The sequence below is a fragment of the Zonotrichia albicollis genome, chromosome 30 (assembly GCF_047830755.1).
Source record: "Zonotrichia albicollis isolate bZonAlb1 chromosome 30, bZonAlb1.hap1, whole genome shotgun sequence".
Taxonomy (NCBI): domain Eukaryota; kingdom Metazoa; phylum Chordata; class Aves; order Passeriformes; family Passerellidae; genus Zonotrichia; species Zonotrichia albicollis.
The window spans coordinates 4,657,206-4,683,190 of record NC_133848.1 but is presented as its reverse complement, the minus strand read 5'-3'; the positions used below and the strand labels follow the sequence as shown (position 1 = coordinate 4,683,190).

At 60.0% G+C, this 25,985-nt stretch overlaps 2 protein-coding genes and 1 long non-coding RNA gene across 3 annotated transcripts; 2 read left to right on the top strand and 1 right to left on the bottom strand.

Annotated features, from left to right (window-relative positions):
• The first annotated feature begins 543 nt into the window (after nucleotides 1-543).
• USF1 (upstream transcription factor 1) lies at nucleotides 544-12,233 on the top strand. The gene is made up of 11 exons (XM_074529720.1): nucleotides 544-698; nucleotides 3,312-3,380; nucleotides 4,273-4,322; nucleotides 5,059-5,177; nucleotides 6,169-6,270; nucleotides 7,533-7,722; nucleotides 8,915-9,002; nucleotides 9,706-9,764; nucleotides 10,600-10,694; nucleotides 10,797-10,925; nucleotides 12,055-12,233. Exons 2-11 carry the CDS (start codon nucleotides 3,373-3,375, stop codon nucleotides 12,142-12,144), a joined length of 930 nt encoding a protein of 309 aa, XP_074385821.1. The 5' UTR covers nucleotides 544-698; nucleotides 3,312-3,372; the 3' UTR covers nucleotides 12,145-12,233.
• LOC141725702 (uncharacterized) lies at nucleotides 8,935-9,638 on the bottom strand. Its single transcript, XR_012577408.1, has 2 exons — nucleotides 9,594-9,638; nucleotides 8,935-9,029 (listed from the first exon to the last, which is right to left on the bottom strand). It is a non-coding gene; the product is annotated as an uncharacterized LOC141725702 (long non-coding RNA).
• A 2,297-nt stretch (nucleotides 12,234-14,530) lies between the features above and the next one.
• Nucleotides 14,531-25,941, top strand: F11R (F11 receptor). Its single transcript, XM_074529722.1, has 9 exons — nucleotides 14,531-14,732; nucleotides 18,305-18,361; nucleotides 19,378-19,491; nucleotides 20,203-20,346; nucleotides 21,110-21,312; nucleotides 22,209-22,311; nucleotides 23,681-23,788; nucleotides 24,264-24,304; nucleotides 25,095-25,941. Exons 1-9 carry the CDS (start codon nucleotides 14,546-14,548, stop codon nucleotides 25,128-25,130), a joined length of 993 nt encoding a protein of 330 aa, XP_074385823.1. The 5' UTR covers nucleotides 14,531-14,545; the 3' UTR covers nucleotides 25,131-25,941.
• The last annotated feature ends 44 nt before the right edge of the window (nucleotides 25,942-25,985 follow it).

The window sequence follows — 25,985 nt, the reverse complement described above, 5'->3', positions numbered from 1 at the left end:
TGGGGTCATTTGGGGACATTGAAGCCATGGGAACACTGGGACAGAGGGACAGGAGAACACGTGGCTGAGGGCACCTGGACACACAGACAGAGAGGAACAAGAGGAGAGAGGCCCACGGGGACAGGGGGACACCGAGGTGACGCTGAGGCCACACCAGGCCAGCCACAAACCCCGGCCTTTGTTTACACCGCCGCCATCTTTGCCTCAACATGGCGGCGCCCGCAGCGGCCTCACCAACGGGGCAGCCCGGGCCTTCCGGGCTCATCTCTCAAACCCCTCCGGTACCAGCGGGCGAGGCGGGGATACCTCACCCTCAGCAGCGCCGGTTCTTTCCCCACACCCCCATCACGACCCTCACCCATCTCCGCCCTCTTCCAACATGGCGCCGCCCTCACCCAAGATGGCGGTGGGGCAGCGGAAGCGCCGCGCGCCTTCGCCGTCTAAGATGGCGCCGCCCGCAGCGCCGCGCGCTAAGATGGCGCCCGGCCGTGAGGGCGGCCCTGCCCGGCGCCAAGATGGCGGCGCGTCGCTGCCGGCGCGGCGCCCCGGCCCAAGATGGCGGGGCGAAGCCGGGCCGGGGCCGCGTGAGGGGGGAACTTCCGCCCGCGCCCAAGATGGCGGCGCGGCGGCGCCGTGCGCATGTGCGGGGCCCATGGCGAGACAAGGGGCCGAAGGCGCGCAGGGCCCGAGGCCGAGAGGTACCGGGGGGGGCCCGGGCGGCCCCGGGGGGCGAACCCCGCCGGTAACGGCGGCACCGCGGACCCGGCACCGCCCCCGAGGCGGGGGGGGAGCGGCCGCGCCCGCCGGGCCCGCGGGGAGGGGCGGGGGGGGGGCGGCGGGGGTGACCCCCCCTGAGGCGCGCGCGGCGGGGTGTCACTGTCACCCCCCGGTGCTGTCCCCTCCCCCCGCTCGGTCACCACCCCCCCCGTGTGTCGGTGTCACCGCCGTGCGTGTCGCCACCCCCCCCCACCCCCCCACTTTGTCACCGTTTCGTGTGGCCCGTCCCCACCCCCCGCTGTGGCAGTGGCGCCGTCGTTGTGGACCCCCCCCACTTTGTCACCCTTTTTGTGTCGCCCCCCCCCCCCTCTGTCCCCCCCCTTCGCTGTGTGTGTGTCCCCGTTATGTCGCTGTCACCCCTCTGTTTGTCACCCCCCCATCCGTGTCTGTCCCCACCCCCCGTGTCACCCCCCCTCCGTGTCACCCCCCTTTGTGTGTCCTCACTTTGTCACCCCCTTCCTGCCCCCCCAGCTCTGTCACTGTCACCCCCCTCCAGTTTTGTCACCTCCCCCTTTGTGTCCCCCCCTGTCACTGTCACCCCACTGAATGTCCCCCCCTGGTCCTTGTCCCTCTGGGTGTGTCACTGTCACCCCCCTCATCCCTGTCCCCCATCTGTCCCCTCTCCTCACTGACCCCCAAATTGTCATCTCCTGGTGTCCCCCCATTTCCCCATCCCGGGTGGGGGGTGACAAGGGACAGCCCCTCCTCCCCTGGTGTGACACTGGGGTAGCCGTGGTGTCACTGCCACCACTCGGGGTGACACTGGGGACACCCAGGGGGAGGTGACCCCAAAATGCCACCCTGGGCGAGCTGGTGGCTTTGGGGACAGGCTCTGTGGCTTTGGGGACAGACTGTGTGGCTTTGGGGACACGTTGTCACCTGGGATGGAAGGGGACAGTGAGGGGACACCTGGAGGTGTGGCTGTGGTCACAGGTGGTGGTCATTGGTCAGTTGTGGTGGCCCACACTGGTGGCTGGTCACGGTGGCCACTGTCCCCTCATGGTGACCACTGTCCCATCGTGGTGGCCGGTGTGCCATGGTGTCAGGTCACAGTGGTCACTGTCTTGCTGTGGTGGCCACTGTCCCATCGTGGTGACCAGTGTCCCATGGTGATGGCCAATGTCTGGTCATGGTGGCCAGTGTCCCATCCTGGTGTCCCATCCCAATGTCCCTTCTCAGTGTCCCATCCATGTCCCATTCTGGTCCTGTTCCAGTTCCTGTCCCCATCCTGACCCCCTGTGACCCCTTGTCCCTGTCATCATCCCTGTCCCCATCCCTTGTCCCTGTGCTGTCTCTGTGTCCCCATTCCTTATCCCTGTCCCCATCCCTGTGTCCCTGTCCCCATGTCCCTGTCCCTGTATCCCTGTCCCCATCCCGTGTCCCTGTCCTGTCCCTGACCCCCCTGTCCGTGACTCCTCTGTGTCCCTGTCCCCATGTCCCTGTCCCTGAGCCTGTATCCCCATTCCTGTCCCCATCCCTGTGTCCCTCTCCCTGACCCCTCTGTGTCCCTGTCCCCATCCTTGTGTCCCGGTCCTGTCCCCACCCCTGTCCCTATCCTGTCCCTGTCCCCATCCCCACATCCCCGTCCTGTCCCTGACCCCAGTGTCCCCATATCCTGGTGTCCCTCTATCCCTGCATCCTGATGTCCCTGTGTCCCAGTGTCCCTTTGTCCCTGACCCCAGTGTCCCTTGTGTCCCAATGTCCCTGTGTCCTGCTGTCCCAGTGTCCCTATATCCCATTGTCCCTGTGTCCCTGACCCTGTTGTCCCTGTGTCCTGGTGTCCCTGTCTCCCAATGTCTCTGACCCTGCTGTCCTCATGTCCCACTGTCCCCATGTCCTACTGTCCCTGACCCCACTGTCCCTGTGTCCTGGTGTCCCTGATCTCGTTGTCCCTATGTCCCACTGTCCCCATGTCCTGCTGTCCCTGACCCTACTGTCCCTGTGTTCTGGTGTCTGACCTCACTGTCCCTGTCCCTGACCCCGCTGTCCTTGTGTCCCCGCTGTCCCCGTGTCCCCATGTCCCTGTTCCTGACCCCTCTGTCCCTACTGTCCCCGTGTCCCCCTGTGCCCCTGTCCCTGACCCCCATGTCCCCACTGTCCCCATGTCCCTGTCCCCCTGTCCCTGTCCCTGACCCCGCTGTCCCCGTGTCCCTGTGTCCCCGTGTCGCCATGTCCCCATGTCCCTGTTCCTGACCTCTCTGTCCCTACTGTCCCTGTGTCCCCCTGTCCCTGTCCCTGACCCCACTGTCCCTGTGTCCTGGTGTCCCTGATCCTGTTGTCCCTATGTCCCACTGTCCCCATGTCCCACTGTCCCCATGTCCTGCTGTTCCTGACCCCTCTGTCCCTATTGTCCCCGTGTCCCCCTGTCCCTGACCCCCATGTCCCCAATGTCCCCATGTCCCCATGTCCCTGCTGTCCCCATGTCCCTGCTGTCCCCCTGTCCCTGTCCCTGACCCCCATGTCCCCAATGTCCCCATGTCCCCAATGTCCCTGCTGTCCCCCTGTCCCTGTCCCTGACCCCGCTGTCCCCGCAGGGCTCTGAAGGCCGTGAGGCTGCTCCGCTCCCGCCCCGCTGATGCCCGAGGGAGCTGAGCCATGAAGGGGTGAGTGGGACCCCAAAACCTGCCATGAGACCCCAAAAACCTGCTCTGGGACCCCAAAACCTGCTCTGAGACCCCAAAACCTGCTCTGGGACCCCAAAACCTGCTCTGGGACCCCAAAACCTGCTCTGGGACCCCAAAACCCTGCTCTGGGACCCCAAAATCTGCTCTGGGACCGCAAAACCTGCTCTGGGAACCCCAGAACCCACCTGGGACACCAAAACCTGCCATGGGACCCCCAAAATCTGCTTGGGGACCCCAAAACCTGCCATGGGACCCCAAGACCTGATCTGGGACCCCCAGAACTCACCTGGGACTCCAAAACCTGCTCTGGGACCCCCAAAATCTGCTTGGGGACCCCAAAACCTGCCATGGGACCCCAAAACCTACTCTGGGACCCCAAAACCCACTTGGGATCCCAAAATCTGCTCTGGGAACTCCAGAACTCACCTGTGATCCCCAAAACCCACTTGGGACCTGAGACTCTCACCTGGGACCCCAGACTCCCACCTGAGACCCCAAAACCTGCTCTAGGACCCCAACATCTCCTCTGGAACCCCCAAACTCACCTGAGACCCCTAAAATCTGCTCTGGAAACTCCCCAGGATGATGGGATCACCCCCAGCACCCCCCAAATCTGACCCAGGACCCCAAATTTTTGAGCTGGGACCCCCCAAACTGCCCCAGATCTCCAAAATCTCATCTGGGACCCCCCAAAATGGCCCCAAGGTCCTCCCCAGATCTGATCTAGGACCACAAAATAGCCCAAATACCCCCAAAACTGCCCCATGGGTGGGACCCACGAGGGGTGGTGGATTTGGGGGTGTCCCAGATTTGGGGTTGGGGGTTTTGGGGGGCTCAAGGACCCCCCCTCACTGTTTTGTTCTCCTCCCAGGCAGCAAAAAGCAGCCGAGACCGAGGAGGGGACGGTGCAGATCCAGGAAGGTGAGGGGGGACCCCGAAATTGGGGTTTGGGGGGGAATTTGGGGTCTTTGTGGGGGATTTTTGGGGGGATCTCTGGAGGATTGGGGTCTTTGGGTGAAATTGTGAGGTTTTAGGGTATTTGGGGGGGATTTGGGGAGTTTTTGTGTCCCTGCCCATCTCATGTCCCCTCCACCAGTTTGAGGTGTATCCCCCTCAATCCCATGTCCCTCCCCACCCCAATTTGGGGTGCCCCTCATCCTGTGCCCCCTCCTCAATTTTGGGTGTGTCCCCCCAATCCCATGTCCCCCCTCAGTTTGGGTTCCCCTCCCCAGTTTGGGGTTCTCCTCCCCAATGCCGTGTCCCCCCAGTTTGGGGTTCTCCTCCTCAGTATAGGGTACCCCCTCCCCACTTTGGGACCCCCCCCTCAATGCCGTATCCCCCCAGTTTGGGGTTCCCCCTCCCCAGTTTGGGATTCTCCTCCCCAGTTTAGGGGTACCCCCTCCCCACTTTGGGATCCCCCTCCCCCAGTGCCGTATCCCCCCAGTTTGGGGTTCTCCTCCCCAGTTTAGGGTACCCCCTCCCCAGTTTAGGGTACCCCCTCCCCCCAATGCCGTGTCCCCCCAGTTTGGGGTTCTCCTCCTCAGTATAGGGTACCCTCTCCCCAATTTGGGATTCCCCCCCCCAATGCTGTGTCCCCCCAGTTTGGGGTGCCCCCTCCCCAATTTGGGGTCCCCCCCCGGCTCTGGTGTCCCCCCAGGCTCGGTGGCCACGGGCGAGGACCCCACGAGCGTGGCCATCGCCAGCATCCAATCGGCCGCCACCTTCCCCGACCCCGGCGTCAAGTATGTGTTCAGGACCGAGGGCGGTGGCACGCAGGTACGCACCTGGCACACCTGGGCACACCTGGAATACACCTGGGCACACCTGGGCACACCTGGGCACACCTAGAGTACACCTGGCACACCTGGGGCACACCTGGGCACACCTGGGATATACCTGGGGTATACCTAGAGTACACTTGGGCACACCTAGAGTACACCTGGCACACCTGGGGTACACCTAGAGTACACCTGGCGTACACCTGGGCACACCTAGAGTACACCTGGCACACCTGGGGTACACCTGGGCACACCTGGGCACACCTGGGATATACCTGGGGTATACCTAGAGTACACTTGGGCACACCTAGAGTACACCTGGCACACCTGGGGTACACCTAGAGTACACCTGGCGTACACCTGGGCACACCTGGGCACACCTAGAGTACACTTGGGCACACCTGGAGTACACCTGGCACACCTGGGGTACACCTGGAGTACACCTGGGCACACCTGGAGTACACCTGGGATATACCTGGGGTATACCTGGGGGTACCTGGGATACACTTGGGGGGGCTTAGGGGCACCTGGGCACACCTGGAGTACACCTAGAGTACATCTGGGCACACCTGGGATATACCTGGAGTACACCTGGGCACACCTGGGGGCACCTGAGGTACACCTTGGCACACCTGGGATACACCTGGAGTACACCTGGGTGCACCTGGGATACATGTTGGATACATCTGGGTACACATGGGCACACCTGGTGGGGCTTGGATACACCTGGGATAACATGGAGTACACCTGGGGGGGCATGGATACACCTGGGGACACCTGGGGGACACTGTGGGGTGGCACTGGGGAGGTTTCTGTGTCACACCTGTGTGAGGTGCCCCACCTGTCCCCAGGTGATCCAGGTGGTGACACTGGGGGATCTCTGTGTCTCACCTGGGCATGTCCCACCTGTCCCAGGTGATCCAGGTGGTGACACTGGGTGACACTGGGGGTCTCTGTGTCTCACCTGGGCATGTCCCACCTGTCCCCAGGTGATGTACCGGGTGATCCAGGTGGCTGACGGGCAGCTGGACGCACAGACCGAGGGCACCAGCGCCATCAGCGGCTACCCGGCCACACAGTCCATGACACAGGTGCGTCACCTGGCCACGCCCCTCTGCCACACCCACTGTCCCCACCCCACCTGTGCCCTGCCCTGCCCGGGTGTGTTGTTGTGCCACGCCCACTGCCACACCCCTCTATAACACCTGTGCCCTGCCCAGTCTGTGACAGGTGTGTCACCTGGCCACGCCCACTGCCACACCCCCTGCCATGCCCTGGGCCTCACCTGTGCCCCACCCAGGTGGTGACCCCGGTGTGTCATGGGGCTGGGTGACACCTGTGTCTTGTCCCTCAGCTGTGCCTCACTCGTGTCCCATTTGTGTCCCACCTGTGTCTCACCTGTTCTTCACTTGTGTCCCCTCTGTCTCTCCTCTGTCCCACCTGTCCCTCCTGTCCCACATCTGTCCCACCTGTGTCCTTCACCTGTGTCCCACTGGACTTACCTGTCCCACCCCTGTCCCCCTGTCCCATCTATCCCACCTGTGTCCCACCTCCCTCACCTATGTCCCTCACCTGTCCCACCTGTCCTACCTATCCCATACCTGTCCCCACCTGTCCCCCATCTCACCTGTCCCTCCTCTGTCCCACACCTGTCCCACCTATGTCCCCCATCTTACCTGTCCCTCACCTGTCCCCACCTGTCCCATAGCTGTCCCACCTGTGTTTCACCTCCCTCACTTGTGTCCTCTTTGTTTCCCCTGTCCCCCCATCCCACACCTGTCCCTCACCTGTGTCACACCTGTGTCCTCACCTGTCCAATCTCACCTGTCCCTCACCTGTGTCCCTCACCTGTGTCACACCTGTCCAATCTCACCTGTCCCCCCCTGTCCCATACCTGTCCCACCTGTGTTTCACCTCCCTCACTTGTGTCCTCTTTGTTCCCCCTGTCCCCCCATCCCACACCTGTCCCTCACCTGTGTCACACCTGTGTCCTCACCTGTGTCTCACCTGTGTCACACCTGTCCAATCTCACCTGTCCCTCACCTGTGTCCCTCACCTGTCACACCTGTGTCCTCACCTGTCCCTCACCTGTGTCACACCTGTGTCCTCACCTGTCCAATCTCACCTGTCCCTCACCTGTGTCACACCTGTGTCCTCACCCGTCCAGTGTCACCTGTCCCTCACCTGTGTCACACCTGTGTCCTCACCTGTCCCTCACCTGTGTCACACCTGGGTCACACCTGTCCAATCTCACCTGTCCAGTCTCACCTTCCCTCACCTGTGTCCCGCCTGTCCCCCACCTGTGTCACACCTGTCCCCCACCTGTCCCTCACCTGTCACCTGTCCCCGGCAGGCGGTGATCCAGGGCGCGTTCACGAGCGAGGAGCAGGTGGACTCGGAGGCGGCTCCCAGCGAGACGCACTACACCTACTTCCCCGCCGCAGGTGTGGCCGACGGCGCCGCCGCCACCGCCGCCACGGCCGCCACCGCCGTGGTGACCACGCAGAGCTCCGAGGCGCTGCTGGGGCAGCCCACGCCCACAGGTGAGCGCCCGCACCCCGTGGGCTCACCTGAGCTGAAATGGGGCTGCTCACCTGGGCGGCTTGGGGGGCACCTGGAGGGGTTTGGGGTCGTCTGGGTTGGATTGGGACTCACCTGGATGGGTTTGGGGTGTCTGAATTGGGTTTGGGGGGCACCTGGATGGGTTTGGGGGCATCTGGGTGGGTTTGGGGGCACCTGGGTTGGGACTCACCTGGATGGGTTTGGGGGCACCTGAAGTGGGTTGGGAGTCACCAAGGATGCTTTGGGGTGGGCTGGGTTGGGTTGGGACTCACCTGGATGGGTTTGGGGGCACCTGGGTTGGGTTTGGGGGCACCTGGGTGTGTTTTGGGCACCTGGATTGGATTGGGACTCACATGGGTTGGGTTTCGGGGCACCTGAGCTGAAATGGGGATGCTCACCTGGGCGGCTTGGGGGGCACCTTGGATGGGTTTGGGGTCGTCTGGGTTGGATTGGGACTGACCTGGATGGGTTTGGGGTGTCTGAATTGGGTTTGGGGGGCACCTGGATGGGTTTGGGGGCATCTGGGTGGGTTTAGGGGCACCTGGGTTGGGTTGGGACTCACCTGGATGGGTTTGGGGGCACCTGAAGTGGGTTGGGAGTCACCAAGGATGCTTTGGGGTGGGCTGGGTTGGGTTGGGACTCACCTGGGTTGGGTTTGGGGGCACCTGGACAGGGTTTGTGGGCACCTGGGTGGGTTTGGAGGGATCTGGATGGGGTTGGGACTCACCTGGGTTGGGTTTGGGGGCACCTGGGTTGGGTTTCGGGCACCTGGGTTGGATTGGGACTCATGTGGGTTGGGTTTCGGGGCACCTGAGCTGAAATGGGACTTACCTGGATGGGTTTGGGGGCGCCTGGATGGGTTTGGAGGTATCTGGGTTGGGTTTGGGGTCACCTGGACAATGGGGCTCACCTGGGCGGGTTGGGGGCACCTGAAATGAATTGGGGCTCATCTGGACGGGTTTGGGGCGTCTGGATTGGGTTGGGACTCACCTGGGTTGGGTTTGGGGTCATCTGGACAGGGTTTCAGGGCACCTGAGCTGAAATAAGTCTCACCTGGGTGGGTTTGGGGTCACCTGGGTTGGGACTCATGTGGGTGCATGGATTTGGGGTCTCACCTGTGGGTTTGGGGTCTCACCTGTGAGTTTTGGTCTCACCTGTGGCTCTGGGCTCCAGGGCAGTTTTTCGTGATGATGTCACCACAGGAGGTGCTCCCGGGGGGGGCCCAGCGCTCCATCGCCCCCCGCGCGCACCCCTACTCCCCGTGAGTACCTGGGCACACCTGGGGCACCTGGGACACACCTGGGGCACACCCAGATACACCTGAATACACCTGGGGTTCACCCAGACACACCTGGGATACACCTGGGGCACACCCAAACACACCTAGGGCACACCTGGGACACACCAGGGGCACACCTGGGGCTCACATGGGGCACACCTGGGACTCACCCAGATACACCTGGGGCACACCTGGGACTCACCCAGATACACCTGGGACACACCCAAACACACCTGGGGCACACCTGGACACACTGGGACATACCCAAACACACCTGGATGTGCTGGGGTACAGCTGGGATGTATATGGAGACACCTTGACACACCTGGGTCACATCCAAACACACCTGGGGCACACCTGGGACGTACTTAAAACACATCTGGGCCTGTTGGAGCACACCTGGGCATGCATGGGGACACCTGAACACACCCAGGATACACCTGGGGCACACCCAAACACACCTGGGGCACACCTAGGTACACCTGGGGCACACCCAAACACACCTGGGGCACACCTTGGTACACCTGGGCACACCTGGATACACCTGGGGCACACCCAGGTACACCTGGGCACACCTTGGTACACCTGGGGCACAGCTGGACACACCTAGGGCACACCTGGGTTATACCCAGACACAGCTGGGCACACCTGGGCCACACCTGTGCCCACCTGTGCCCCTCCCCAGGAAGTCGGAGGCTCCCCGAGCCACGCGGGACGAGAAGCGCCGGGCACAGCACAACGAAGGTACCAGGGCAGGGGGACCCGATCCCAAAGGGACACCCCAATTCCCAGTGCCCCGTTCCCACTGGGAATTCCCCATCCCCATTCCCATTGGGAATCCCCAATCCCAATCCCCCTTCCCAATTCCCGTTCCCAATCCCACTCCCCAACTGGGAATTCCTGTTCCCAATCCCCATTTCCAATCCCCTCATTCCCTGTCCCCAATCCCACTGGCAATCCGAGTCCCGCTGGGAATCCCAGTTCCCAATCGCCATTCCCAATCCCATTCCCCAATCCCTAATCCCTGCCCCCAATTCCCCCAGTCCCATTGGGAATCCCCATTCCCAATCCCCATTCCCGATCCCCATTCCCAATCCTATTCCCAATCCCTGATTGGGAATTCCCGTTCCCAATTCCCCCAATCCCAGTCCCACTGGGAATCCCCGTTCCCAATCCCAGTCCCCATTCCCAATCCCATTCCCAATCTCCATTCCCCATTCCCAATCCCATTCCCAATCCCCATTTCCAATCTCCATTCCCCAATCCCTAATCCCTGCCCCCAATTCCCCCAACCCCAATCCCACTGGGAATCCCCATTACCAATCCCCAATTGGGAATTCCCGTTCCCAATCCCGTTCCCAATCCCGTTCCCAGTTCCCCCAATCCCAGTCCCACTGGGAATCCCCATTCCCAATCCCCATTCCCCAATCCCTAATCCCTGTCCCCAATTCCCCCAATCCCAGTCCCATTGGGAATCCCCATTCCCAATCCCCATTCCCAGTCCTCGATTGGGAATTCCCGTTCCCAATCCCGTTCCCAATTCCCGCAATCCCAATCCCACTGGGAATTCCCGTTTCAGTGGAGCGCCGGCGCCGGGACAAGATCAACAACTGGATCGTGCAGCTGTCCAAGATCATCCCCGACTGCTCCATGGAGAACACCAAATCCGGACAGGTCCATGCCCTGGGGATTGTTTGGGATTTTTTGGGTTTTTTTGGGATGATTTGGGGTTTTTTGGGGTTTTTGGGGTGCCAGCAGTGACCCCGAACCCCACAGAGCAAGGGCGGGATCCTGTCCAAGGCCTGCGACTACATCCAGGAGCTGCGGCAGAGCAACCTGCGGCTGAGCGAGGAGCTGCAGGGCCTGGACCAGCTGCAGATGGACAACGAGGTGCTGCGCCAGCAGGTCGGACTGGGGAAACTGGGAGGGACTGGGAATGGGACTGGGATAGACTGGGAATGGAATTGGGGTCACTGGGATGGGATTGAGATCAATGGGATCGATGGGATTGGGCCTGGAGCAGCTGCAGATGGACAACGAGGTGCTGTGCCAGCAGGTTGGACTGGGGAAACTGGGAGGGACTGGGAATGGGGCTGGGATGGACTGGGAACACTGGGAATGGGATTGGGGTCACTGGGATGGGATTGGGGTCATGGGAATGGGGCTGAGATAGGATTGGAGTCATTGGGATCAATGGGATTGGGGCTGGAGCAGCTGCAGGTGGACAATGGGGTGCTGCACCAGCAGGTTGGACTGGAAAAACTGGGATGGACTGGGGGGAACTGGGAATGGGGCTGGGAACACTGGGAATAGGGCTGGGGTGGGATTGGGGTCATTGGGATCAATGGGATGGGACTGGGATCAATGGAGCAGCTGCAGATGGACAGCGAGGTGCTGCTGCAGCAGGTTGTACTGGGAGGGACTGGGAATGGGGCTGGGAATGGGATTGGAGTCATGGGAATGGGGCTGGGGTCCTTGGGATGGAGCTGGAGTAATGGGAATGGGATTGGGATCAATGGGATTGGGGCTGGAGCAGCTGCAGATGGACAACGAGGTGCTGCGCCAGCAGGTCGGACTGGGGAAACTGGGATGGACTGGGAATGGGATTGGGATGGACTGGGATAGACTGGGAATGGAATTGGGGTCACTGGGATGGGATTGAGATCAATGGGATTGATGGGATTGGGCCTGAAGCAGCTGCAGATGGACAACGAGGTGCTGTGCCAGCAGGTCAGACTGGGAGCACTGGGAGGGACTGGGAGCACTCTGGGGGATATTTTGGGGTGCACTTGGATATTTTGGGGTCACTGGGGGATGTTTTGGGGGTGTCTAACCCCATCCCCCCCACATACCACTTTGGGATATCCCCAAAATCCAGTGGAGGAAGAACAAGAACCTGTTGGTTTGGGATATGGGGAGCACTGGGAGTTACTGGGAGCACTGGGAGTGCACTGGGGGATATTTTAGGGTCCTGGGTGATATTTTGGGGTGCAGGGTGATATTTTGGGGGTGTCTGACCCCCCCCTAAATGCAGGTGGAGGAGCTGAAGAACAAGAACCTGCTGCTGAGGGCGCAGCTGCGCCAGCACGGGCTGGAGATCGTCATCAAAAACGACACCCACTGACCCCCAAAAACCCCAAAACTCACCCCAAAAATCCACCCATTCCCACACCCCCCCCATTCCCGCACCCCAAAAACCCCTCGGGACCCCCCCCCCCCAAAAAAACCCCTCCCCCACCCCCGCAGCCCCTCCCCCCGCGCTCGGTTCTGCCCCTCCCCCCCCCAATCATGTCACCCCCCCGTCCCCCAAATTCCCCAAAATTCCCCCCCCAAAAAAACCCCAAATTTCGCCCCCGCACCCCAAAATTTCGCCCCCCCCACGCTCTGGGCCCGGCGGGCCCCTCCCCCTCCTCAATTTAGGGACCCCACCCCCACCCTAAAATTTGGGGCCCCTCCCCCCCCCCCAAAATGGGATTTGGGGTCGCCCCTCCCCCACCCCGGAGGGGGTTTTGGGGTTTGGGGGGGGGGAGGGGATTTTGGGGGGGTTTGGGACCCTCACACCCCCTCCCCCACCCCCCTTTTTGCCCCTCCCCCCTCCCCTTTTTGCCCCTCCCCCCTCCTCCCGCGGGGTTTTGGGAAATTTTTTTTTTTTTTTTAATTCTGTCGGAATTGCAAAAAAAAAAAACAACAAAAAAAAAAACCCAAAAAGGAAAAAAAAAATTCCAGGCTAAAAAAAAAAAAAAAACAAAGAAAAAAAAAAAGAAATAAAAACGGGATTTGTTTTTTGGTAGGGTCCTTTAAGGTTCTTCCCAGAGCCCAAAGGGACCCCAAAATCACCTAAAACCCCCAAAATCCCCTAAAACCCCCACAGGGATCCCAAAATTCCCTGAAAATCCCCAAAGGGACGCCAGAATTCCTTGAAACCCTCAAATAGACCCCAAAATCCCCAAAGGGATCCTAACACTGCCCTGAAATTCCTAAAGGGACCCCAAAATTCCCTTAAGCTCCCAAAGGGACCCAAAATTCCTCCTTAATTCCCTCAGGGACCCCCAAAATCCCCCTGAAAACCCCAAAAGGATTTCCCAAAAATCCCCTAAATCCCCCAAAATCTCAAAGGGATCCCAAAATCCCCTAATACTCTCAAAGGGACCCTAAAACCCCCTATGGGACCCCAAAATTCCCCTGAAAACCCCGAAGGGACCCCAAAATTGCTGGGAATTCTCCCAAAGGGACCCTAAAACCCCCAAAGAGACCCTAAAATCATCAAAGGGACCCCAAAATTCCTGACCCCCCCCATTATGGTGCCCTGGGGGGCACTGGTTTGTACTGGAGGGGTCACTGGGGGTCATTGGAGGTCGCTGCTCCAAACTGGTCCAAACTGGGAGCCCTGGGGCGTCACTGGTTTGTACTGGGAGGGGGTCACTGAGAGGTTACTGGGGGTCACTGGTCCAAACTGGGTGGTCCAGACTGGGAGCACTGGGTGGTTATTGGAGGTCACCGGTGGTCACTGGTTTGTACTGGGGGGAGGTCACTGGGGACCACTGGTCTAAACTGGGAATGGTCCAAACTGGTCCAAACTGGGAGCACTGAGTGGTTACTGGAGGGGGTCACTGACGGTCATTGATGGTCACTGATTTGTACTGGTGAGGTCACTGGGGGCCATTGGTCCAAACTGGGAGCTCTGGGTGGTCACTGGGGGGGTCACTGATTTGTACTGGGCAGGGTCACTGGTCCAAACTGGGAGCCCTGGGTGGTCACTGGGGGGGTCACTGGGAAGTCACTGGTCCAAACTGGGGGGTCACTGGTTTACACTGGGGGATCACTGGTCCAAACTGGGAGCCCTGGGTGGTCAATGGTCATTGGGAAGTCACTGGTAGTCACTGGTTTGTACTGGGGGAGGTCACTGGTCCAAACTGGGTGTTCTGGGCAGTAACTGGAGGTCACTGGTGGTCACTGGTCATTTGGGGGGGGAGGGCACTGGTCCCAACTGGTCCAAACTGGGAGCCCTGGGTGGTCACTGGAAGGTCACTGGAAGTCACTGCTCAAACTGGTCCAAACTGGGAGCCCTGGGTGGTTTCTGGAGGGTCACTGGGGTGGGTCACTGGTCCCAACTGGTCCGGACTGGGGGCCCTGGGTGGTCACTGGAGGTCACTGCTCAAACTGGTCCAAACTGGGAGCTTTGGGGGGCTCACTGCAGGTCACTGGGCAGGGCCATTGGGGTGTCACTGGTCCCAACTGGTCCAAACTGGTCCGGACTGGGAGCCCCTCCCGGCCCCTCAGCGCCCCCCAGCGGCCGAAGCCGCCCGGTCGCCATGACAACATCAAGCCCCGCCCACCGCCCTCTCTCATTGGCCAGAAGTTCCAGCGCGCTCTCCCATTGGCCGCCGCTCCCCGCCCTCCCCTTAAACCAATCAACCCACGTGGGCGGCACCTGACGGACCAATCAGCGCGCGCCGCTTTGACCCGACACGCGGTACAGCCAATAAGAGCGTGAAGAGGGCGTGGTCAACGCGGCACCTGGCGGTATGGGCGTGGCCTGGGTGTGTCAGGGGCGGGGCTTGGCGGGGCGGGCGCACCTGGAGCGGGGCGGCGGCGGCGCCATGGCGGGAGCGGAGCGGGGACGGCACCGGGAGCGGCCCCGGGGGCACCGGGAACACCATTGGGGACAGCCCGGGGCGGGGCTGCGGCTGCTGCTGCTGCTCGGGGGGCTCGGTAAGTGCGGGGGGGGGGCTCCGGGAACCGGGGGGTACCGGGGGGGGGGGGCGAGAATTGGGGAGGGGGCTCCGGGAACCGGGGGAAGGGCGGGATTTGGGGAAGGGGGAAGGGGAACCGGGGAAGGGGGGTAAAATTGGGGAGGGGGGCTCGACTGGGGCGAGGGGCGGGAATTGAGGAGGGGGTTCAAGCTGGGGAGGGGGCTCCGGGAAACTGGGAGGAGGGGCGGGAATTGAGGAGGGGGGAGGGGAAAACGGGGGAGGGGCGGGAATTGGGGAGGGGGCTCGGGGAATGGTGGGGGAGGGGGTTTGGAGAAGCGGCAGGGGGGCGGGAATTGGGAAAGGGGGGAGGGGAGACCGGAGAGGGGGTAAAATTGAGGAGGGGGTTCGGGAACCGGGGAGGGGAACGGGAATTGGGGAGGGGGCTCAGGAAACGCGGGGTCGTTAACGGGGGAGGAGAACCGGGGGGCTCCGGTACAAAGGGGGGTCGGTGGGTACCGGAGAAGGCTCGGGAAAGGGGGCGGGGGTCGTTAACGGGAGCACGTGGGGGGCGGGCGGGGCAAGGCCGGTACCGGGGGAGGGGTCTGGGGTCACCCCGGGTGGGGGGGTCAGGACCGGGCCGGGGTCACCGCAGGGGTCACGGTCCCGGTGAGGGTTGGGGGGCACCGGAGCCGCTCCCGGTACCGGAGAGGCCCCGGGGGTTCGGGGGGGGTCCCGGCGGCGCGTCCGGAGCGGGGCTGGGGCGGGGGGGGGCCCTTCCTGTCCCTTCCTGTCCCCTCCATTGTGTGCGACAATCCCGGGATTAACCCGATCCCGCCTGGGCTGCACCCGGCCTGAGGCGGGACTGACCCGATTCCGGTTTATTTGGACCCAAAATGAGTCGGGATTAACCCGATCCTGGTTTATTTAGACCCAAAATTAGTCGGGATTAACCCAATTCCGGTTTATTTGGACCCAAAACGAGTCGGGACTGACCCAATTCCTGTTTATTTGGACCCAAAACGAGTCGGGATTAACTTTTTCCCGGTTTATTGAGACCTAAAATGGGTCAGAACTAACCCAATTCCGGTTTATTTGGACCCAAAATGAGTCGGGATTAACCCGATCCTGGTTTATTTGGACCCAAACCGGGTCGGGATTAACCTGATCCCGGTTTATTGAGACCTAAAATGGGTCAGGACTAACCCAATTCCGGTTTATTTGGACCCAAAATGAGTCGGGATTAACCCGATCCCAAATTATTTGAACTAAAACAGGTCGGGGTTAACCCAGTCCCGGTTTATTTGGACCCAAAACGATTCGGGCCAAACCAAATCCCGGTTTATTTAGACCCAAAATGAGTCGGAATTAACCCGATCCTGGTTTATTTAGACCCAAAATGAGTCAGAATTAACCCGATCCCAGTTTATTTAGACCCAAACCAGGTCGGGATTAACCCAATTCTGGTTTATTTAACCCAATCCCAAATGTGGTCCCGGCTCAGGTTGGGATTTTCCTGATCCCGCCTGGTTTAGACCCAAATTAGGGCAGGATGAACCCGATTCCAGCTGATCTGGACCCAAACCAGGTCAGAATTTTCCCAATTCTGGCAGATTTAAACCCAGTCCTGACAGGCCCGGGTTGATCCCAGACTCCCATGGGATGTTCCCATCCTTTGTTTATTCCCCAAATCCACACAAACAGCCCCAAAATCCCACCCTGATTCCAGTTTGTTCCCCCCAAAACCCGATTTCCTCCCCCCCAATCCCGATTTTTCCCCCCCTAAATCCCAATTTTTCCCCCAAATCGCAATTTTTCCTCTACAAGTCCTGATTTTCCCCTCCCTAAAGGTCCTTATTTTCCCCTCTGAATCCCCATTCCCCCCCTCCAAATTCCAATTTTCCCCCCCCGTCCTGATTCCCCTCCCAAATCTGAATTTCCCCCCCCCCAAAGTCCCGATTTCCCCCCCAAAAAATCCCATTTTTTTTCCCAAAAAAAATCCCATTTTTTCCCCCCAAATCCCAATTTTCTTCCCCCCTAAATCCTGATTTTCTTCCCCCCTAAATCCCGATTTTCCCTCCTAAATCCCAATTTTCTTCCCCCCAAATCCCGATTTTTCCCTCCTAAATCCCCATTTTTCCCAAAAAAATCCCGATTTTCCCCCCCCGATCCCGATTTTCCCGCCCGGGTTTCGCTTGGCAGCGGCCCCGGGGGTGCAAAGGTGGCGCGGGCGGTGCCAATCCCGGGACAATCCCGGTGCCAATCCCGGTGCCAATCCCGGGACAATCCCGGGACAATCCCGGTGCCGATCCCGCCTGGAATGAGTCACCCGAGCCAAACCCGGCTCCGGGAATGTCCCAGCTCGGAGGGGACACAAAGGGGACACGGACGGGAGGGGGACACAGGACGGGCGTGTCCCTGCCGAGCTCGGGATTGCGACATTCCCGGCCGGTTTCCTGCGAAAGTGGGCAGGAAATGGGCAGGGACTGGGCAGAAATTGGGTAGAAACTGGGTAAAAACCGGGCAGGATCTGGGCAGAAACTGGGAAAGAACTGAGCAGAAACTGGGTAAAAACTGGGAAGAAATTGGGCAGAAACTGGGAAAGAACTGGGGAGAAACTGGGAAAGAACTGAGCAGAAACTGGGTAAAAACTGGGCAGAGCTGGAAACTGGGCAGAAATGGCAAGAAATGGGCAGAAATTGGGAAAGAACGGGGGAGAAACTGGGAAAGAACTGAGCAGATACTGAGCAGGAACTGGGTAGGAAATGGGCAGAAACTGGATAAGAACTGGGCAGAAACTGGGCAGAAATAGCAAAAACTGGGCAGAAATGGGCAAGAAACGGGCAAAAACTGAGGAAGAACTGGAGAGAAACTGGGAAATAACTGGGCAGGAAATGGGAAGAAACTGGGCAGGAACAGGGAAAGACCTGGGCAGAAACTGAATAGAAACTGGGTAGAAAACGGGCAGGAACTGGGCAAAAATTGAGTAGAAACTGGGTAAGAATTGGGCAGGAGCTGGGAAGGGACTGGGCAGAAACTGGGGGGAAAGTGGGAAAGGACTTGGTAGAAATTGGGTGGAAACTGGGCAGAAATGGAGTAGAAACTGGGGAGAAAGTGGGAAAGAGCTGAGCAGAAACTGGGGAAGAACTGAGGAGAAAATGGGGAAGAACTGAGGAGAAACTGGGGAGAAACTGGGAAAGAGCTGAGCAGAAACTGGGAAAGAACTGAGGAGAAACTGGGAAAATGCTGAGCAGAAACTGGGAAAGAACTGAGCAGAAAATGGGAAAGAACTGAGCAGAAACTGGGGAGAAACTGGGAAAATGCTGAGCAGAAACTGGGAAAGAGCTGAGGAGAAACTGGGCAGAAATGGAACAGAAACTGGGACAGAGCAGAGCAGGAGCTGGGCAGGGCAGGAGTGGCCGGACGGGATTTTCCAGCTGCCGGTGGTGGCCGTGCCCAGTGACCTCCTGGTGGCCATGCCCGGGGCTCCCGGTGACCTCCCGGCCCCGGTGGCCCCGCCCTGGCTCCCGGTGACCTCCCGGTGGCCCTGTTGGGGCTCCCGGTGACGTCCCCTCCCCTCCGGTGTCCCCACAGCCGCGCTGGCCGCAGCCCAGGTGACCTCGGAGGACCAGGAAGTGCCGGAGCACAAACGTGAGTGTCCCCATGGTGTCACCGGTGTCCCTGCGGTGTCACCAGCCTGGAGATGCACCCGGGGCTGCACCCGGGGAGGTTTGGAGGGGTTGGTTTGGGTGGTCCTGGTTTGGGTGGTCCCAGAGGCGATCCTGGTTCTGGCTGAGCCCAGTTCTGTCTAACCCCGGTTCTGCCTTGTCCCAGACCCAGTCCTGTTCTGGCCCTCGTTCTGTGTGATCCCGGTTGTGCCTGGTTCCAATTCTGTCTGACTGGTTCTGTCTGACCCCAGTTTTGATCCTGGTTCTGACCCCGGTGCCTGTTCCAATTCTGTCTGACCCTGGTTCTGTTCTGACCCCGGTCCTGGTCCCAGTTCTGTCTGACCCTGGTTCTCTCTGGTCCCGGTTCTGTCTGACCCCGGTTCTAGTCCTAGTCCCTGTTCTGACCCTGGTCCTGGTTCTGTTCTGACCCCAGTCCCAGTTCTGCCCGGTTCTGACCCCGGTCCTGGTCCTAGTTGTGACCCCAGTCCTGGTTCTGATCCCGGTTCTGTTCTGACCCAGATTCTGTTCTGACCCTGGTTGTGGTCCCGGTTCTGACCCTGATTCTGTCTGGTCCTGGTTCTGTTCTGACCCTGGTTCTGCCTGGTTCTGGTCCTGGTTCTGTTCTGACCCCAGTCCCAGTCCCTGTTCTGACCCCGTTCCTGCTTCTGGTCCCGGTTCTGCCCCCACTCCTGGTTCTGGTCGCAGTTCTGACCCCGGTCCCGGTCCCAGTTCTGGTCCTGGTTCTGATCCTGATCCTGGTTCTGTCTGACCCCAGTTCTGGTCCTGGTTCTGACCCTGTTCCTTGTCCCAGTTCTGTTCTGCCTCCTTTCCCGGTCCCGTTCCTGGTTCTGATCCCAGTCCATGTTCTGCCTGGTTCTGGTCCCGGTTCTGCCCCTGTTCCCATTCCCGGTTCTGCTCCCGTTCCCTGTTCTGTCTGGTTCTGGCCTGGTTCTGGCCCGGTTCTGACCCGGTTCTGGCCCGGTTCTGACCCGTTCCCAGCCGTGGAGCTGCGCTGCGCCGCGTTCCGCTCCAGCTCGGGCAGCTCCCGCATCGAGTGGAAATTCCAGAAGGGCTCATCCCTGACACTGATCTACTATGGGGGGGAGCTCACAGGTACCAGGGGACACTGGGGACATTGGGGACATTTGGGGACAGCAGGGGAGATTGGGGACATGGGGGACATTGGGCACATCGGGGGTGTTGGGGACACTGGGGACACTGTGGGGCACTGGAACACTGGGGATATGGGAGACACTGGAGACAGCAGGGGCATGGGGGACAGAGGGGACAGTGGGTGACATTGGTGACATTGGGGACAGCAGGGATATTGGGGACACTGGGGGACATTGGGGACAGTGGGGGACATTGGGGGACCCAGAGACCTTGGGTACAGTGGGGATCCTGGGGATAAGGGAGACACTGGAGACAGCAGGGACATGGGGGACAGAGGGGACAGTGAGTGACATTGGGGACGGTGGGAGCACTGGGGACATTGGGGACAGCAGGGATATTGGGGACAGTGGGGGACATTGGGGGACACAGGGACCTTGGGTACACTGGGGATATTGGGGACAGCGGGGACAGTGGGAACATTGGGGGACATTGGGATTATCAGGGACACCGGGGACAATTGGAGGAGCCCTGTGGGGACATCTGTGAGGTCCCAAAGCCCATGGGGGACATTGAGGGGGTCTCTGCAGAGATACTGGGGAGCCCTCAAGCCTGTGGGGCCATCAGGGTGTCCCCAGGGTGTCCCAGCTCGGTGTCCCTGGGGTGTCCCCTGGTGTCCCTGCCATGTCCCACCATGTCCCCTGGTGTCCCCAGAGTCGTACCGGGACCGTGTCCAGTTCTCGCCCACGTCCATCCGCTTCGGCTCGGTGACACGGGAGGACAGCGGCAAGTACATCTGCGAGGTGGTGGGGGATGGCAGCCACATCGCCAAGTCCGAGGTCAACCTCATCGTGCAGGGTGAGGCCACCCTGTCCCCAACCCCGGCCTTGTCCCCTGTCCCCAGCCCTGGCCGTGTCCCCATTCCTGGTGTTGTCCCTTGTCCTTGGCCCCATCCCTGGCATTGGCCCTTGCCCTGTCCTTGACCTTGTCCCTGGCCATGTCATTGTCACCCATCCCTGGTCCCTGGCCTTGTCCCCATCACTGTCCCTGTCCTGTGTCACAGTGACTCTGGGCAGTGCTGTCCCTGTCCCTGTCCCCATGGTCACTCTGGGCAGTGCTGTCACTGTCCTGTCCCTGTGTCCCTGTGTCACTGTCCCCTTGTTCACGCAGTACCCCCAGGGAAGCCGCTGGCACACGTGCCCAGCTCTGCCACGGTGGGTGCCCGGGCCATGTGTCACTGTCACTGTCCCTGTGTCACTGTCCCTGTGTCACTGTCCCTGTGCCCGCAGTGCCCCCGGGGAAGCCGCTGGCACACGTGCCCAGCTCTGCCACGGTGGGTGCCTGGGCCGTGTGTCCCTGTGGTCACTCTGGGCAGTGCCATCACTGTCCCTGTGTCACTGTCCCTGGCCCTGTGTCACTGTCCCTGTGTCACTGTCCCTGTCCCTGTGTCACTGTCCCTGGCCCTGTGCCCACAGTGCCCCCGGGGAAGCCGGTGGCACACGTGCTCAGCTCTGCCACGGTGGGTGCCCGGGCTGTGCTGTCCCTGTGTCACTCTGGGCAGTGCCATCACTGTCCCTGTGTCACTGTCCCTGTCCCTGTGTCCCTGTCCCTGTGCCCGCAGTGCCCCCGGGGAAGCCGCTGGCACACGTGCCCAGCTCTGCCACGGTGGGTGCCCGCGCTGTCCTGCGCTGCTCCGAGGCTCAGGGCTCGCCCCCTCCCACCTTCCGCTGGTACAAGGACGGCACCGAGCTGCCCCAGGACCCCAAATCCAGCCCCGCCTTCCGCAACTCCTCCTACAGCCTGGACCCGCGCACGGGGGAGCTGGTCAGTGCCCGCCTTCTGCCCCAGCCCTCTCACCTTCTTCCTGCCTTTTTCCTGCTTTTCCTTCTCCTTTTCCCCGATTTCCTCCCCTTCTCCTTCTCCCTTTCCCTGTTTTCCTGCCCTTTTCCCTGATTTCCTCCCCTTTTCCTCGCCCTTTCCCCATTTTCCTCTCCCTTTTCCCTGTTCCTCTCTTTCCCCCTTTTCCTGCCCCTTTTCCTTGTTCTCCTCTTTCACCTTTTCCTGCCCTTTTCCCTTCCACATTTTCCTGTCCTTTTACCTGTTTTCCCTCCCTGATTTCCTGCCCCTTTTCCTGACCTTTTTCCTCTCCCTCTCACCTTTTCCTGACCTTTTTCCTCTTTTCCTCCCCTTTTCCTGCCCTTTTCCCTCTTTTTCCTCTCGTTTTCCCCCTTTTCCCTCTTTTCCTCTCCTTTTCCTGCCCTTTCTCCCTCTCCCCCTCACCTTTTTCCTGTTTTTTCTCCCTTTCTCCCTTTTCCTCTCTTCCCCCCCTTTCCTGTCCTTTTCCCTGTTTTCCTCTCCTTCTGCCCTTTCCCTCTTCCTTCCACATTTTCCTGTCCCTTTTCCCCATTTTCCTCTTTCTCTCTTTTCCCGTTATCCTCTAATTTTCTCCCTTTTCCTGCCCCTCATTTCTCTGCTTTCCCCCCCATTCCCCCTTCATTTTCCCCTTATTTTCTCCTCTATTTTTTCCCCATTTGTCCCCTGTTCCCCCCCATTTTTCCCTTTTCCCCATTCCCCCCATTTCTCCTCTATTTTCCCCATTTCTCCCCCATTTTCCCCCAATTTTTCTCCGATTTTTCCCAATTTTTCTCCATTTTTTCCCCATTTTTTTCCCATTTCCCCCCATTTTTCCCTGTTTCCCCCATTTCCCTGCCCCTTTGCAGGTGTTTGAGCCCGTGGGGGGCTGGGACACGGGCGATTATCACTGTGAGGCCTCCAACAACGTGGGCAGCCCCCAGAAATCCGACGTCTTCCGCATGGAGGCCAGTAAGGAGCGATCCCAATCCTCATCCCAGTCCTGATCCCAATCCCATTCCCCATCCTGATCCCATCCCAGTCCTGATCCCATTCCCCATCCCAGTCCTTAACCCCATCGTGATCCCAATGCCAATCCTGATCCCCATCCCAATCCCAGTCCCCATCCCAATCCTGATCCCAATCCCATTCCCCATCCTGATCCCACCCCAGTCCTGATCCCATTGCCCATCCCAATCCTTATCCCTATCGCGATCCCAATGCCAATCCTGATCCCAATCCCATTCCCCATCCCAATCCTGATCCCAATCCCAGTCCCCATCCCAATCCTAATCCCAATCCCATTCCCCATCCTGATCCCATCCCAGTCCTTATCCCAATCCTGATCCTGGTCCTGGTCCTGATCCCATCCCAATCTCAATCCCAGTCCTGATCCCAATCCTGATCCCAATCCCCATCCCAGCCCCAGTCGCAATCCTGATCTCCATCTAATCCCATTCCCAATCCTGATCCCAATCCCAACCCTTATCCCCATCCTGATCCTGACCCCAATCCTGATCCTGACCCCAATCCTGATCTCCATTCCAATCCTATTCCTGATCCCCAATCCCCATTCTGATCCCAATCTCCTCAGTCCAGTGGGATCCCTGCCGATCCCATGGGATCCTCCGATCTCTCCTGATCCCCCCAATCCTGTTGGATCCTCCCAATCCTATGGGATCTCCCCAATCCCTCCTGATCCTGTTGGATCCCCCCAGTTCCATTGGATCCCCCTGATCCTGTGGGGTCTTCCCAGTCCTGTGGGATCCCTCCTGATCCCATGGGATCTCCCTGATCCTGTTGGATCCCCCTGATCCCATTGGATTCCCCCAGTCCCCCTGATCTTGTGGGATCCTCCAATCCCCCAATCCTGTGGGATCCCCCCAGTCTCCTCGATCCCCCAGTCCCACAGGATCTCCCCGATCCTGTTGGATCTCCCTGATCCCCCTGATCCCATGGGGTCCCCCCAATCCTGTTAGATGCCCCTGATGCCATTGGATCCCTCCTGATCCCATTGAATCCTCCCCAATCCCATGGGATCTCCCTGATCCCCCCAGTCCCATTGGATCCCCCCAACCCTGTGGGATCCCCCAGTCCCATGGGATCCCCCTGATCCCATTGGATCCCCCCAATTCTGTGGGATCTCCCCAATCCCTCCTGATGCCCCCAATCCCACTGGATCCCTGTGATCCCATGGGATCCCCCTGTTCTCCCCAGTCCTGTGGGATCTCCCCAATCCCCTTGAATCCCCGTGATCCCATGGGGTGTCCCCAATCCCCCCAATCCCGTGGGATCCCCCCAATCCCATGGGATCCCCCACTCCCCTGTGTGTGTCCCGCAGGCGAGGTGAACGTGGGCGGCATCGTGGCCGCCGTGGTGCTGCTGCTCCTGTTCCTGGGGCTCGCTGCCTTCGGCGTCTGGTTCGCCTACAGGCGCGGCTACTTCAGCAGTGAGAGACTGGGAGGGACTGGGATGGACTGGGAGGGACTGGGAATGGACTGGGAGGGACTGGGATGGGGCTGGGAGGGACTGGGATGGACTGGGATGGGACTGGGATGGACTGGGATGGATTGAGATGGAACTGGGAGGAACTGGAAGAGAGTGGGAGGGACTGGGAATGGACTGGGATGGGACAGGGAGGGACTGGGGTGGACTGGGAATGTCCCTGGAGATGTCCCCGTGTCCCCATGTCCCAGTAATGTCCCCCCCGTGTCCCCTCCCCTCCCTGACCCCCGTTTTTTCCCTTTCTTCCAGAAAAAACAGAGTGAGTGACACTGGAGCCACCTCCTCCTCCTGGGTGACCCCACCCCCACCCCAGTGCCACCTCGGTGTCCCCCTGGTGTCCCCCCGGTCCCTGTGGGGACAGAGGGGACACGGGGGGGGGTGGCACATCCCAAATTCCCGATTTTCCCGCAGTGCCGGAGGGAAGAAGGTGATTTACAGCCAGCCCTCGCGGCGCAGCGAGGTGAGGACAATGTGGGGACAATGTGTGGACAATGTGGGGACACCAGGACATGCCACCGCCCTGGCGGGGACACCCCAGTGGCAGGGGGACACCCGAGTGTCCCCAGGGTCCTTTGGCAGGAGGGTCCTGGGGGGTGGTGGGAGGGGGATGGTGTCACCTGTGATGTCCCCATGCATGTCACCATGGCCCCGGTAATGTCCCCATTGACCTCCCCATGTCCCCATTGGTGTCACTGTGTCCCTATTAATGTCCTTGTCACTGTCCCCGTGAATGTTCCATCACTGTCCCCATCGATGTCTCCATGGCTGTCTGCATGTTCCCATCAATGTCCCCATCAATGTCCTTGTGTCCCCATCGATGTCCCCATTGTTGTCCCCATTGATGTCCCTGTCAATGTCCCCATGTCTCCATCCCTGTCCCCATTGATCTCCCCGTGTCCCCATGGCTGTCCCATGTCCCCATTGATGTCCCCTTGATGTCCCCATTGATGTCTCCATTGTTGTCCCCATGGCTGTCCCTGTGTCCCCATCCATGTCCCCATCCCTGTCCCCGTGTCCCCATCCATGTCCCCATCCATGTCCCCATGGCTGTCCCCGTGTTCCCATTGATGTTCCCATCCATGTCCCCATCGATGTCCCCATCGATGTCCCTGTGTCCCTGTCAATGTCCCCATGTCTCCATCCCTGTCCCCATTGATCTCCCTGTGTCCCCATGTCCCCATTGATGTCCCCATTGATGTCCCCATGTCTGTCCCCATGTCCCCATTGATGTCCCCATGTTGTCCCCACAGAGCGAGTTCAAGCAAACCTCCTCGTTCCTGGTGTGACGTCATCCCCGCCGCCCCCGGACACTTTTTCCCAATTCCCGGAATTCCGCGGGATTTGGAGAATTGCGCGAGATTTTAGGAGATCCACGGGATTTGGGGAATTTCCTGTGGGATTTTGGGAATTTCCTGTGGGATTTGAGAATTCCCGCGGGATTTTTGGGAATTCCTGCAGGATTTTCAGAATTCTGTGGGGTTTTAGGAGATCCATGGGATTTTGGGAATTCCCGCGGGATTTTCGGAATTCTGCAGGATTTGGGGAATTTCCTGTGGGATTTGGGAATTTCTGTAGGGTTTTTGGGAATTCCTGCAGGATTTTCGGAATTTCCCGTGGGATTTTTGGGAGTTCTGTGAGATTTTATGAATTCCATGGAATTTTGGGAATCTCATGGAATTTTTAGAGAATTCCCGCAGGATTTTTAGAGAATTCCCGCAGGATTTTTGGGAATTCCTGTAGGATTTTGGGAATTCCCGCGGGATTTTCGCCGCGGTTTTTTTAAAGCCTCTCCGGTGCCTTCGCCGCCGCTGCCTCTGGAACTTGGGGGGTCCCTGTGCCCCCTCTTTGTGTCCCCTCTTTGTGTCCCCCATTGTCCCCCCCATTCTCCCCTTGTCCCCCTTTTTGTCCCCTGCCCTCGTTCCCTCTTGTTGTCCCCCCCCATTGTCCCTCCCTGTCCCCTCCCTGTCCCCGGGGGGCTCTGGGGGGGGACAGGGCTGGTGCCACCACCTGGGGACAGCGCCAGTGTCCCACTGGTCCCAGTGACCCCCCTGAACTGGGAGCGTGGGGGGGGTACTGGGAATAAACCTGTGTCCTTTACCTGGCCTGGTGACACTGGGGACAATGGGGGGACAATGGGGGGA

What these genes read in the sequence shown, in the direction of transcription:
- USF1 (XM_074529720.1), top strand. An exon ending in GACGGTGCAGATCCAGGAAG is followed by an intron (nt 4,323 to 5,058) that starts GTGAGGGGGGAC and finishes GTGTCCCCCCAG; the next exon opens with GCTCGGTGGCCACGGGCGAG. An exon ending in CCGGGCACAGCACAACGAAG is followed by an intron (nt 9,765 to 10,599) that starts GTACCAGGGCAG and finishes TTCCCGTTTCAG; the next exon opens with TGGAGCGCCGGCGCCGGGAC.
- F11R (XM_074529722.1), top strand. Translation starts at nt 14,546, where the DNA reads ATGGGCGTGGCCTGGGTGTGTCAGGGGCGGGGCTTGGCGGGGCGGGCG. An exon ending in ACCCGCGCACGGGGGAGCTG is followed by an intron (nt 21,313 to 22,208) that starts GTCAGTGCCCGC and finishes GCCCCTTTGCAG; the next exon opens with GTGTTTGAGCCCGTGGGGGG. An exon ending in AGCCCTCGCGGCGCAGCGAG is followed by an intron (nt 24,305 to 25,094) that starts GTGAGGACAATG and finishes TTGTCCCCACAG; the next exon opens with AGCGAGTTCAAGCAAACCTC.